The 15494-nt window shown below is 35.0% G+C and overlaps 1 protein-coding gene across 3 annotated transcripts in view; it reads right to left on the bottom strand.

The window, feature by feature from the left end:
* Nucleotides 1–15494, bottom strand: part of LRP1B (LDL receptor related protein 1B) — a 2173551-nt gene that overhangs the window by 713016 nt on the left and 1445041 nt on the right. For all 3 annotated transcript variants that reach the window (XM_027561670.1, XM_027561656.1, XM_027561663.1), the window contains 2 exons: nucleotides 2986–3117; nucleotides 1464–1691 (listed from right to left, as the gene is read on the bottom strand). In XM_027561670.1, the coding sequence (XP_027417471.1) occupies nucleotides 1464–1691; nucleotides 2986–3117 (360 nt within the window). The remainder of the gene's footprint in view (nucleotides 1–1463; nucleotides 1692–2985; nucleotides 3118–15494) is intronic.

Here is a 15494-nt window from a genome sequence, read left to right as displayed (position 1 = left end):
CCTCTGTCCATGGGATTTTCCAGGCAAAAATACTGGACAGGGTTGTCATTTCCTTCTCTAGGGGACCCTCCCAACCTAGGGATTAAACCCCCATCTCATGAATCTTCTGCAATGGCATTTCTAGGTGGCTCTTTACCACTGAGCCACCTGGAAATGCCCTCCTCCACCTTCCTTCAAATCACGCTTCAAGGAGGATAATTAGTTAGTTCAGTTTCTCAGTCGCTCAGTTGTGTCTGACTCTGTGACCCCATGGGCTTCAGCACGCCAGGCCTCCCTTCCATCACCAACTCCCAGAGTTTACTCAAACTCATGTCCATTGAGTCATTGATGACATCCAACCATCTAATCCTCTGTCGTCCCCTTCTCCTCCCACCTTCAATCTTTCCCAGCATCAGGGTCTTTTCAAATGAGTCAGCTCTTCTCATCAGGTGGCCAAAGTATTGGAGCTTCAGTTTCAGCATCAGTCCTTCCAAAGAATATTCATAACTGATTTCCCTTAGGATGGACTGGTTGGATTTCCTTGCAGTCCAAGGGACTCTCAAAGTCTTCTCTAACACCACAGTTCAAAACCATCAATTCTTCAGTGCTCAAATTTCTTTATAATCTACCTCTCACATCCATACATGACTACTGGGAAAACCATAGGTTTAACTAGACAGAACTTTGTTGGTAAAGTAATGTCTTTGTAAGGAGAATGAGACTGAAGAAAAAGTGTGTCTTGTTTGATTCTGCAAGTCATGGCAAACAGCAGGTACTCAACTAAGATTCACTCAATAAAACAATAACTGACCCAGAAATCACATTATACCAAAATTAGAACAAAAATGAGGATAATTCATGCTAACCATTCAGAGTTCAACCACTGCATTTATATGTATGTCTCATTTCAGCTGTATTTTCTACTTTTGGAAAGTTTACTTTTTTCTCTTTTTAAGGTTTTTAATTTTTAAAATAAAATTAATTAAAGGTTGTTAATTCAACATTACTGAAAACTTATGATTCAACCTGCTGGGTCAGGAGGAGGACAGGAACACGTTTTTTCTCTTATTTGTTTAGTCTAGTTCTGTAAAAATAGATGCAAAAAGAAGTTGATAATAAGCCTGAATCAGAGCGAACAGTCTTTACCAATATCCTATATTCATTTGGCAAATACAACTACATCCTCAACAGCCAAAAGGAGTCTTCTTTTTACTTAGAAATGTTTACTTAGAAATCTGTTAATTTCAACATCCATTCTGAATTTGTTTCTTCTTGATAAGTTTCTAGTTATCAGATGACTATATTCAATGTAATTATAGCATTCGACAATTGTTAGAATACAGCATATTATTAAATCACTGAATCAATTCCAACTATTAATTAACAACATAGAATTGGATAATAGAAAAAGAACACAAAAGAGACACAATTATTACAGACTAAATAACAAACATTTTTAAAGCTGTATAGTAGAAATCTTTTACCTCTTGAAATCACAGTTTCTAATCCAGTTCCATTAATAAAAGCCCGTTTAATGGTTTGTGTCTTAATGTCTGTCCAGTATAGACGTTCTTCAGAAGCATCGAAGTCTATCACAGTAACATCATCAATATCAGGGACTGTAAAGGCCGTGATAAAGTTAAAATATGGATTATCAATATCCACTCCTCTGATTTCAGAACGTCTTGCATATAGAAGAAATTTCTTCATTTCTAGAAATGAAACAGAAATGTGTTTTTCTTTATAAGCTTGGCAAGTTTGAAGCAGCCTAGAAATTCTAAACATTCGTGGATGATTTAATAGGTTTTTTGCATATGAAAAACATGACCAAGATTTGATAAAAATATGAAAAATAAGTTAAAATCCTTAAGTCATTTTTCGTAATGCCAAGAAATTGTCAGTAATTGATCTGATCTTAGAATTTCAAGCAAACTTGTTAAAAGACATGAACTTTACAAATCTCACACAGCCACATTTGTCTTTGTTTATAATCATAACAATATTACAGTGTAGTAAATGCTTTTTGAAGGAATCTAAGAACACTTTTCTCTATATGATCTTTGAATAAAATGAGGTTGAACATTGCTTTTAAAAGTCATGTTCATGTTTTCCCTATCAAAATTAAGCTAATGTTAAAGCATAACATACTGTAAATTTTTGTGAATCTGTAGTAACTAACATTGTGAGGCATTCTATTATTTCTACTTAACTAGGCACCTTTCTTGCACCGAGTTTGTAAAATATTAGTAGATTTAATAGAAAGAGGAGTCACAGATATTTTGTTCTCTTATTTTTCTCCTTTGGGGTTATAGTTGATATTTGAGATATGTTATTATTGTGAAAAATTAGTTAAAGCCAAGAGTACCTAAATCCCTGAGTTAAAAATTGATGAATACACTTTTATTGACCCTTCAAAGTAATTGTTTTGCAAATCAACAAAAATTACTAATAAAACAAAACAAAGCACAGTCTGATTTTCACTCACAAATTTTAGTATCAATTTTTGGTTTAAATATGCTGTTTAAGGGTTTTTTTACAAATCTTCCCAAATTGTATATTTTACTTCATATTTTCTCCCTTCAAGTTGATAATCCCCTGTAAAATGATGCTGAAGTAACTTAAGGAGAGCAGAAGGAGATTAAAGCTGTTACGTACATCTTTGATATGCAGGTTACCTACATCATCATTTTTTGATAATGCACTTTCACTTACAAATCTCCCTGTTCTGTAGAGATAAACTCCGCTAACACACCAAATAAGAAAGTAGCAAGAAAAAAAGTGAATAAGATAATAAGCAGCAAAGTGCAGCCTATCCCATATTTAAAGAATTTGTCAGTGTCTCCCAAAGTAGATGAATCATCAACTGAGTGAAAATAGCACCACCTCAAATGGTGGTTTTTAAGGACATTAAAAACCTCTCCTGCTCTACTGTCAGGAAAATCCAAATGCTAATACAACCTGAGAGGATTCACTTGGGAGTTTCTGTAAGATCTGGGAGAAATTTACCATAGCAGGTCTTCTTGTTGGAGGAAAGCTTCATCAAGTGGGGACATGCACAGGCAGCACTCCTATTATGATTGATCAGACACATGTGCGAGCAGGGGCCTCTGCCATCATTAGCTGCACAGGGATTGGGAGCTGTAATTACACAGTGAAATATTAACAGTGAAGAAGGAAGAATATATTAGCAGACCTCTGAGGGTGACAAGGGTTATTTACTTAAAGATTCAAAGTGAAGTTCCCTAGATAACACACATTACTCGAGTGATTAATATGATGATAATGACAATCATACACAGTTATTACATTAATAAAAACATTTTTCCTCGTCAAAGATAACAACTAAGATAACTCCCTCAAGTTCCTCTAAGATGAATGATATTCATTCTATTGCCTTAGAAGCAAAGGATTTCTTTTTAAGTATTTAGTCTGAGAAACAATCAGGAATAACTATTAAATTTTGTATAAATTAAACTCAAGTAGATGATCATGCAGGTGTCAGGAGTTCCAGTTGAGAAACTGCTGTTACATATACTGTGTATCTTTTCAGGCCATTTCTTTTTCAAATCAGAGGCTTGTATGAATAAAAATGTCATCTTCCTTTATTATAAAGATGTCTTTATTTTTCTTTGCTGTATTAAGTTATTCTATGCTAAATATTGCTACATATCCATACTTACTATATTCCATCGTGTACAAAACTTCAAATTTAAAATGGAATATTAAATTTTGTGTTTGATCTCATTCTCTCATTCTTTTGTGTTTCTTATTTTGTCATTGTTAGGTAGTTAGAATAGGAAAAAGGAGTCCAGAATGGTGGTGGCTAAAAGACAAGGAAGGGAAAAGCCTGGGAAAATAGGACAAAGGAAGGTCCGAGGACTGGAGTGAGGACCTCAGGTAGAACAGACAGCACTCCTGGCTAGCCCAATTTACATAGGACAGGCCCAGGGGTAGGAGAAAAAACATAAAAAGAGGAGCCAAAAGACTGGAGATTTCTCTCTCTTCTCTCAGCGTCTTTTGGGTCATCATGCCCTCACGCCTTGAGGGTGTATTTTCCTTTATTTTCTAAATAAAACTGAGCTGTAACAAGGAGCTGTAACACTGATCCATCCAAGAGCTGTAATGCTGGTCCATCATTTCAAATTTTAGTTGTGATGAGACAGAACTGAGGACATACACACTCCCCAGACATCATCATATCTTTTAAGCTTTTAATCTCAATTGATCCAATGTTCTCTTAAATATTGTTTTTATAAAGCCTATCTAGTACGACAAATTCTATAGAACTGTGCTGGTCAACTGAGGGCAGAAAATAATTATACCTTCTGATCTCAGCAGCAATACTTTAGTCTTCAACTAATAATATTTTCCTAACAAGTGGATCTATTTTTCAGGGTAGCAATATCAGTCTTATAGACTTTTAAACCACAAAGAATAAAAATCAGTAGGTTATAATAAGAATTGTAGAGGTTTTGAGAAATTAACTGAATTTAATAAATGCTCAAGGTAGCCTTCGGCAGTCTTCAGGACTCTCCCCACAAGATAACAAAAACGATCCATGTCTATGCATTTGATTTAAAAAATAAAAACAAAAAAGAAAATGAAAGACTCAGAAATATTTTCCCAAGCAAATAAATTAAGGACAAAAATTATTAGAAAATAGTGGAAACTAAAGTTGAGAGATTCTTTATGAGTGTTAAGTCACTCTGTCACATGATATGCGTATATACTAAGTTGCTTCAATCATGTCCAACTCTTTGCAACCCTATGGACTATAGCCCCCCAGGCTCCTCTGTCAGTGGGATTCTCCAGGTAGAATACTGGAGTGGGTTGCCAAGCCCTTCTCTAGGGGATCTTTCTGACCCAGGGATGGAACTTGTGTCTCCTGCGGCTCCTGTATTACAGGCAGATTCTTTACCACTGAGCCACTGGGGAAGCCCAGCACATGGTATAAATGCCACATATTCTGCTTTCTTTCCTTTTAACATCATCTATTATAACTGATGCTTTTGAACTGTGGTGCTGGAGAAGACTCTTGAGTGTCCCTTGGACTGTAAGGAGATCCAACCAGTCCATCCTAAAGGAGATCAGTCCTGGGTGTTCATTGGAGGGACTGATGTTGAAGCTGAAACTCCAATACTTTGGCCACCTGATGTGAAGAGCTGACTCATTTGAAAAGACCCTGATGCTGGGAAAGATTGAGGGCAGGAGGAGAAGGGGATGACAGAGGATGAGATGGTTGGATGGCATCACCGACTCAATGGACAGGTTTGGGTGGACTCCGGTAGTTGGTGATGAACAGGAAGGCCTGGCATGCTGCGGTTCATGGGGTCGCAGAGTCAGACTCAACTGACTGAACTGAACTGAACTGAACTGATTATAATTGGCTCAAATGGTAAAGAATCTGTAATGTAGGAGACCTGGGTTCAAACTCTGGGACAGAAAGATCCCCTGGAGAAGCAAATGGCAACCCACTCTAGTATTCTTGTCTGGACAGGGACAGAAGAACCTGGTGGCCTACAGTTCATGAGGTCAGAGAGGATTGAGTGACGAAGTAGCAACACTACAATGGGTGTCTTTAAGGAACTAAAGGTTAGAAAAGCAAGAGGTTAGATGGGAAGATTATTAAGGAGCAAAGATGTTACCAAAATGAAGACAATATTAAAATAAAAGAAATAAAGAGGCACTGTTGAAGTGTTAGCTATCTAGAGTAGGGTTACCCAGTCACTGGTAAATAGGAAAAAACAAAAACAAAACACCTCAAAGTTTTCAATTCTTGAAAAAAAGAAGAGGATGGGGAAGAAAGGGGATAAAGAAAAAAAAAAGAAGAGGAGTAGAGGGAGGAAAAGGAAGAAGGAGATATTTGTTTAGAAACATTGACATAGAAAATGCTATTCCTCTCAAAGAAATTAAAAGCATAATCCATGACAACTCAATAACAAGTACTTGGATTTCACTTTAAACATCATTATCTTTTAGCCTGGAATCATATTAACTTTTCTCAACATCCTATAATCATGATAAAAAGCTTTCTAAAATCAACAATAACATATTAAATTTCTATATATATACTAAAGTAAAAAAATACACTTTGTAGCCCAATATCTGTATTAATGATAACACTGTAAGGTAATATTAACAATATTTTGTGCTTCATGGTGAGGAAAAATCCACAAAGCCTTCTTTCAATTTTTATCTTTTCTCACTTTGAAATAATAGAGTTAAATCTTTTTAATGTTATTTCTAACCACACATTTAAATAGATACTTACTCTAATTACCAAACTAAGGAATTTGGTTTTTATACTCACATCTTAGTATAAAGCAAGGATCCTGGAGCCTTATCTGGTTCACGGTCTATTTTTATGAATAAAGTTTTATTGGACCATAGCCATGCTCATTAATTTACATGTTATCCCCATGACTTTCTCACTATAATAGCAGAGTTGAACAGTTTCAGCAGGGATCACTTGGCATAAAAAACCCTAAAATATATTTTCTGGCTCTTTACAGACAATACTTGACATAAAGTTACTATTTATAAGAAATACTATTGCAATATCCAATATTAATACAAAGATTGTAAACCCCTACCAAACCAAAGCTATCCCACGTATTGTATCCAGGAGATGGGAAAAACTGACCAGTCAATAGATGCTATAAAGAATATTAACAGATGAAATCCAAATATAGGTGTGCAAATTGGGTTCATTGATAATTCTTATTATCAAAACTCAAGTTGACCAAACAGAGACCCTTAGACATATGTAAAGTGAAAGTGAAGTCGCTCAGTCGTTTCTGACTCTTTGCGACCCCATGGACTGTAGCCTACCAGGCTCCTCAATCCATGGAATTTTCCAGGCAAGAGTACTGGAGTGGGTTGCCATTTCCTTCTCTAGGTAGACATAGCTAACCCCACTCTTATATTTACTCATTGAATACATATTTATGAATCACTTCATATTCTGCCTAGTTTTAAAAAGCTGGATATAACAGCAGATAAGAGATAGTTCTTACATTAAAGAACTTAAGAGTCTGTACTCTTACCCCATACACCATTCTCTCCAAATATATGGTCAGTGGCTCAATTTAGGTTCTTTGCATCTCTTGCTTGGATTGCTGCTCTAACTTCCTAAATAATCTCTTAATTTTCAGTCTCTCCTCTTTGCCTATGGTAATTTTCTAAAATACAGACTTGCTCATATAGTTCCTTTGCTTAAAAATCTTGGATAGTTTCTCTACCTTAGATAAGTCGTCCTCACAAAGACTCAAATTTTATTTGCTACCATTTCCTCCAAGGTTTTTTAACACTAGCCAGATTGGTTTGCTCAGTCGCTCAGTCATGTCCAACTCTTTGCGACCCCATGGACTATACTCCACTAGGCTTCTCTTTTCATGGGATTCTCCAGGCAAGAATACTGGAGTGGGGTGTCATTTCCTCCTCCAGATCTTCTAGACCCAGGGACTGAACCCACATCTCCTGTGTCTCTTGCATTGTTAGGAGGATTCTTTATCACTGTGCCACCTGGAAGCCCTCCAGATTTATTTATCTGCTGTTTTTTTACCTTTCATCATTATTTTTTTTTAATCCTGATCCACTCTGTTTATTTTTATTAAAGATATCATAAGTCTTCTAAATTCACAAAATTTTAATTTCAAAGATTTTTTTTTACTTCTCTTTCACTACCATATTTAATTGTCAAGTATTATCAGACTTGCCTATTATGCACCCTTTCTTTCCATTTTTACCTCTCCTCTTGCAATATAAAATTATTTTATCACTTTGGAGTAACTGCTATAACCATGTAACTAGTATTCCATGGTACTGTCAAAAGTATATTAATCTCTGTTTCAAAGATACCATCCTACCTTGTAGTTCCATCCACCATTTTCCTTCTACATACACATTATGCACATGGTAAAAAGGACTCCAAATTGTTCATTGAACATCTATAGCTGGTCTTTTTCTACTTCTACAGAAAGTATTTTTTTCCTGTAGAATTTCATTACCAACAGCCTTACATTATTATTTCATGAATCAGCTCAAGTTCTTTTTCCTTCACAAAATATTTTCTAATGAAACTAGCTAATTTTGATTTATTCCAACTTGAAATATTAGTTTCAGTTATCAATATAAAAGGCATTAGGCATTTATTATTTAAAGTCTTATTTTCTAATTGTCTGACATGTATTTGCATATTTTTATCATTATACCCTGATCCCTCTAGGTAAATCAGGGGTAGGGAAACTATTTTTTTGTTTTTCTCTATAAAAGGCCAAATTGTAAATATGTTCACCTTTGAAGCCCTTATGCCCTTTCTAGTAATTTTTCAACTTTGCTACTACAACAAAAAGCAGCCATGAAACAATATGTGAATCAACATGTATAGCTATGTTCAAATAAAATTTTATTTGCAAAATCTGCAGAAGTCTAAAGTTAGTCTGAGAGCCTTAGTTTGTCAAATTCTGAGTCTTAGTTTGTCAAAGTCTATGCTGGCAGGAACTATGACTTATCAACACATATATAGTTTTTTTCCTAAAATTTCCACATGATCTATTACTGTTTTGGATTCATACACATGCTCATAAACATATGCATATTTATGTTCTAACAAGGCAACAATCTAAAATTTTGAGTGTAAATTAAAAGACAGCTATAGATGAGCTATAGCAATAGCTTTACGAGAGCAATAGATGAAAACATTAAATAATGCATTACTACAATACTTAACTGGAGAGTGAAATGCTAATTATGGAATCATATAAGACTGATGTGTGCTCTGTGAAGAAAACAATATCATTAAGATAATCTCATATTTTATGCAAAACTGTGTTTAATTGCAGTCCATTTTTCACCAGCAAAAAATAAACACTTTAAACCCAATTACTTTATTTGTTAAGTTCAAATAAAATATATGTAAATGGGGATGCAACATAAAATATATACAATATTTATTTACCTAATAATACTAAGCTTAAAGCAGAAGAATCTCAAGACCAAATGTTAGATAAGATAAATATTTTTCTCTGTCCTGTGTGGTCATTGTTAATAGTAATTAATACTCATCATGTTAATGAAATTTGTTGGTACAATTATTAACATAAGAAAACAATGCATATCTGTTATAACTATATTTTAGTTATAATTTTTCATTTGAAAAGAATTTATTTTTTTGAAATGAATTTAAGAAAGATCTTACTATTAAGAATTAATTCCTAATCCTTTCCCTTTGACAAATATCTACAAATTATAATTTTAGTATTTGATGTTGAAGAACTAGAGCAATCCCTTATTTAAAACACACACATATAATAAAATGTGTGCAAGTACAAGATGTTCTTATTGCTTTAATTTTACAATTTTCTATCAATACCAGGTATGCAGGAATTACTTTCATCAAAATTCATATTTTATTTTTCTGGAATTGAGCTGTAGGAGTTGCTTGTATATTTTTGAGATTAGTTGTTTGTCAGTTGCTTCATTTGCTATTATTTTCTCCCATTCTGAAGGCTGTCTTTTCACCTTGCTTATAGTTTCTTTTGTTGTGCAGAAGCTTTTAAGTGTAATTAGGTCCCATTTATTTATTTTTGCTTTTATTTCCAATATTCTGGGAGGTGGGTCATAGAGGATCCCGCTGTGATGTGTGTTGGAGAGTGTTTTGCCTGTGTTCTCCTCTAGGAGTTTTATAGTTTCTGGTCTTATGTTTAGATCTTTAATCCATTTTGAGTTTAAATAGACATTTCTCCAAAGAAGACATACAGGTGGCTAATAAACACATGAAAAGATGCTCAACATCACTCATTATCAGAGAAATGCAAATCAAAACCACTATGAGGTACCATTTCACGCCAGTCAGAATGGCTGCAATCCAAAAGTCTACAAGCAATAAATGCTGGAGAGGGTGTGGAGAAAAGGGAACCCTCTTACACTGTTGGTGGGAATGCAAACTAGTACAGCCACTATGGAGAACAGTGTGGAGATTCCTTAAAAAACTGGAAATAGAACTACCTTATGATCCAACAATCCCACTGCTTGGCATACATACTGAGGAAACCAGAATTGAAAGAGACACGTGTACCCCAATGTTCATCACAGCACTGTTTATAATAGCCAGGACATGGAAGCAACCTAGATGTCCATCAGCAGATGAATGGATAAGAAAGCAGTGGTACATATACACAATGGAGTATTACTCAGCCATTAAAAAGAATACATTTGAATCAGTTCTAATGAGGTGGATGAAACTGGAGCCTATTATACAGAGTGAAGTAAGCCAGAAAGAAAAACACCAATACAGTATACTAACGCATATATATGGAATTTAGAAAGATGGTAACAATAACCCTGTATATGAGACAGCAAAAGAGACACTGATGTAAAGAACAGCCTTTTGGACTCTGTGGGAGAGGGAGAGGGTGGGATGATTTGGGAGAATGGCATTGAAACATGTATAATATCATATATGAAACGAGTCACCAGTCCAGGTTCGATGCACGATACTGGATGCTAGGGGCTGGTGCACTGGGACGACCCAGAGGGATGGTATGAGGAGGGAGGAGGGTGGAGGGTTCAGGATGGGAAACACATGTATACCTGTGGTGGATTCATTTTGATACATGGCAAAACCAATACAATATTGTAAAGTTAAAAAATAAAATAAAAAAAAAATAAAGAAGGAGCCTCAAGGGCTGGAATCAAAAAAAAAAAAAACTCATATTTTATGGATTAATTTTATACTGTACTTTATTTTTATGAAGTAGAAAAAAATCTAAAAAATCATATCTTGTATAGACAGCTGTATTTCAAAGAGAAAAGATTTAAAAGCCACATATACTGTTTCCATTTATTTGTGCAGTTTTCTGTAAAAAGAGTGAATTCAAACATGTAATATCATGCTACATTTATTGGTGAGATATATCTTAAAACACCAATGAATTTTCAGATTTTCTAAGCGGTGCTATGTCTTTCTGACTTGCTATTTACTTTTACTTGCTGTATAATTTAAAAGAAGAAACATTTGTGCCAGAAAAATTTCTATTTTCACAATGATTTAATAATCACAAAATTTTGTCTAAAACAGTGGTTCTCAACCAATGGTAGTGATGGTGAGGGGGGATTTTGTCCCCTCAGGAACAATTGAGAATGTCTAGAGACATTTTTCGGAGAAGGCAATGGCACCCCACTCCAGTACTTTTGCCTGGAAAATCCCATGGATGGAGGAGCCTGGTAGGCTGCCGTCCATGGGGTTGCGAAGAGTCGGACACGACTGAGCGACTTCACTTTCACTTTTCACTTTCATGCATTGGAGAAGGAAATGGCAACCCACTCCAGTGTTCTTGCCTGGAGAATCCCAGGGACAGGGGAGCCTGGTGGGCTGCCGTCTATGGGGTCGCACAGAGTCGGACATGACTGAAGTGACTTAGTATTTTAGCAGAGACATTTTTAAATGACATAACTGGGGTTACTAACTGGCATTTTAGTGAGTAGAGGCTAAAGATGCTAATAAACTTCATATAATGCAAAAGAATGCCCCCCCTCCCAACTAAGAACTACCTATCTCCAAATATGAAAGGTACAGAGGTTGAGAAGTTTTGATCCTGGACTGGAACTCTGGACTTTGCATCTTACTGTATCTGAATGAAGAGCTCATAAACACTTACATTTGTATTTCTGAGGCAAGTACATCAAACAACCAGTACCAAGGAAGAAAGAATTTTATGATTTCTTTGATACTAATCTTTTCCACTGTTCCAAGAGAAACTATATTATAGCATAATTTTAAAATAGCAATTTATAACGCAGCCATACTTACTACCTACCTATAAATTCATTTACAGTTTAGTTGTTTGACATCTGTGTTACATTTTGCCAAACAAATGCTAAAATGGAAATTAAGTTTTTCAGGTGAACCAACAAAACCCACTGATTCAAAATGTGGTTTAAAGATGCTACAGAAAGATTTACTGAGAAATTAAATTAGGTGCAGGTCTATATAACTAGTAGTTGGAGCAAAAGACTACCTGTTACAGGAAGGAGGTATAAGAGTAGAAATTGAGTTCCATTATGATTTTTCATGTCAACAGTTGGAATGACTTAGCAACATATTCTTGGCATGTTTCAACTCTCATTTGTCCTCTTTATTGGTAATGTTGTCTCTCTCTTTTATGTGGTTCTCAGTATTATACAATGTTCTAATACCTCACAGAAACCTAACAAGTTTACTTAATCTCAAAAATTTCTCTTTGCTTTGCTATCACCTGCCTTTCACTTTGCCTCAGTCAGAAATCTCATCCCTTCAAAGCTGCTGATATCAAAAAGTAAAGTTGGAGGCATTTTAACTGTTTCATATCAGCTTTCCATTCTTAGAAATATTAGTATTTTAAACTAAGGTCCATTTCAAATTTTTTAGTATTTATTTATTTTTTTAAGCTATGTGATTCCGTTTCGAATTTTATTTTTTTGGCCATAAAATGCAGTATGTAGGACCTTAGTTCCCTGACCAAAGATTGAACTTGTGCTGCCTGCATTGGGATCAAGGAGTCTAAACCACTGGATCACCAAGGAAATCTCTTAAAGTCCATTTAAAAAAGAAAAAAAAAAAAAAAAAAAACTTCTGTTGATAGTATATAAATATGTGAAAGAAAGGGATACCATAAAACAGTAGGAAATAGTATTTTTAACAGAATTAATAATGTCAAGAATGGAAGGAATATGTATATGCAAGCAGAGACAGAGGAAAATGTTTTATATGACAGGTCATTAGATCTTGATATAATAAACTGTGGAAGTGAACAATTTAAGTAACCTGAAAATATATGAGATTCACCTCTACCACATTGAAACATAGTTTTAAGAGCATTACATTTGTTTAAAACTTTTTTTAATTGAAAATTTTGCTTGTAGTTAAATATACTAATAGCTCCAAGTGGAATCCCTCATTCTTCAAGTTTTATAAGTGATACTTTGTTTCCTAAAGCAGCAATAGGATTACTAATATTCTTAGGGGCTTCCCTGTTGTCTCAGATGGTAAAGAATCTGCCTGTAATACAGGAGACCCGGGTTTGATCCCTGGGTTTGGAAAATCCTCTGGAGAAGGGAACCTACACAATACGGTATTCTTGCCTGAGGAAATCCCATGGACAGAATAGTCTGGTGGGCTACAGTTCAGGGGGTTGCAAAGAGTTGGACATACTGAGCAACTAACACACACACACACAATATTCTTAGAAACTAGTTTGTTTTTTTTTTTTAATTGTATAAGCTAATTTTCTTGCAAATGTTGTCAAGAAAAGTTTCATTTTCTATAGAAGTATTTTCCTGAAGCAACTGGAAGACTTAAATCATCTCAGTGTTAAAACTACTCTCTCAGAAACAGCCTGGAGTTCACCTTGTATTGTCATAACATAGAGGGTAAGTGAGATAAAAACTGATAGAAAAAATAGAAGTTCCAAAAATGGAATAATTTATTTTCATCACAATGAGCTATAAAATGTGCTAAGTGTTTCTTTAAGCATTATTCCCTTTATTCCTCTTACTGGCCATTTTTGTTCTTACAAATAAATTACCCTCGCTTTATAGAAGTGTAAACTTAATTTTGAAAATGGTGAATGAGTTCTAATGAGATGGATGAAACTGGAACCTATTATACAGAGTGAAGTAAGCCAGAAAGAAAAACACCAATACAGTATACTAACGCATATATATGGAATTTAGAAAGATGGTAACAATAACCCTGTATACAAGACAGCAAAAGAGACACTGATGTATAGATCAGTCTTATGGACTCTGTGGGAGAGGGAGAGGGTGGGATGATTTGGGAGAATGGCATTGAAACATGTATAATATCATGTATGAAACGAGTCACCTGTCCAGGTTCGATGCATGATACTGGATGCTTGGGGCTGGTGCACTGGGATGACCCAGACGGAGTGTATGGGGAGGGAGGAGGGAGGAGGGTTCAGGATGGGGAACACAGGTATACCTGTGGTGGATTCATTTCGATATTTGGCAAAACTAATACAATATTGTAAAGTTTAAAAATAAAATAAAATATATAAAAAAAAGAAAATGGTGAAAAAAAAAGAATACTTGCAATCATACAACTTTTAAGAAAGAAATACATTTTCAGATATCAAAGTGCAACCACTAGCCATTATATACACTACCTTTCTAAATGAACTAAATCACTTAGATTCACTTATTTGTTCATTTAACAATTTATGGGATAGATAATGGATACTGTTTTAGAATATGACTTTTAAAAATATATATATATTTAATCTAATTGCTATAACCGTGACAATGTCCTAATATTCCATTCATCCTGTTTCTGGAATTTGATTTGATTTTCTAAGGGGTATTGTCATTTTGATTTGTTACACAAAACAGTTCGTACATTTGCCACTTGATAGGTGTTTCAAGAACAAAATTAAAATGGATGGTTGAGTCCACACCAGTGTTTGAGAGTAAAATAAAGTGGTCTCTGCAAAATAGTACTTTTATTATCAACAGATACTAGGTCCCCATTGAACTGAGGCCTTCTCAGAAGAAAAGCTTCTTTAGGAAAAGAAAAACATTTTTTAATTGGTGAAAATCTAATTAATAAAAATACTTTCAAAACTCTCTATTTGAAGTGACAATCATATTCTTAAGCTATTTCAAGAAAAGATTCCCGGGCTTCCCTGGTGGTCCAATGGCTAAAAAGTGCACCTGCCAATGCAGGGGTACAGGTTTGATTGCTGCTCCAGGAAGATCCCACATGCCACGGGGCAACTAAGTCTTATGCCACAGCTACTGAGCCATGTGCTGCAACTGGTGAAGCCTGTGACCCTAGAGCCCGTGCTCTGCAACAAGAGAAGCCATCACAATGAGAAGTCTGCACACCACAACAAAGTGTAGCCTCTGTTTATCCCAACTAGAGAAAGCCAGTGCAGAACAGCAAAGACCCAGCACAGCCAAAAATACATACATAAATAAATAACTCTTAAAAAAAAAAGATTCCAATCAGAGAAAGTGAGGAAAGAAATGTGAAACAAAATTGAAAAACAAACACACACAAAAAAAATCAATAGTGTTGTAATCTTTCTATATCCATGAAAAATACAACTCCACTACTGGGTGTTAAATCACAACTTCAGTTGTGATTAAGAAAACATCTTTATGGTGTCTGAATCAAGATGTAAGATTAGAAAGATTCTGAGCTCACTTCCTCCCACAGATACACCAAAAGCTACATATAAAATAACTATCTCTGAGAATAGCTTGAAGTAAAACAAATTTTCTACAACTAAATATATAAAGAAAACACCAATACAGTATACTAATGCATATATATGGAATTTAGAAAGATGGTAATGATAACACTGTGTGCGAGACAGCAAAAGAGACACAGATGTATAGAACAGTCTTTTGGACTCTGTGAAAGAGGGAGAGGGTGGGATGATTTGGGAGAATGGCACTGAAACATGTAAAATATCATATAAGAAACGAATCACCAGTCCACGTTCGATGCAGGA

This window comes from Bos indicus x Bos taurus, chromosome 2 (assembly GCF_003369695.1).
Source record: "Bos indicus x Bos taurus breed Angus x Brahman F1 hybrid chromosome 2, Bos_hybrid_MaternalHap_v2.0, whole genome shotgun sequence".
Classification (NCBI taxonomy): domain Eukaryota; kingdom Metazoa; phylum Chordata; class Mammalia; order Artiodactyla; family Bovidae; genus Bos; species Bos indicus x Bos taurus.
The sequence above is the reverse complement of the archived record's forward strand: the minus strand, read 5'-3'. Positions and strand labels throughout refer to the sequence as shown.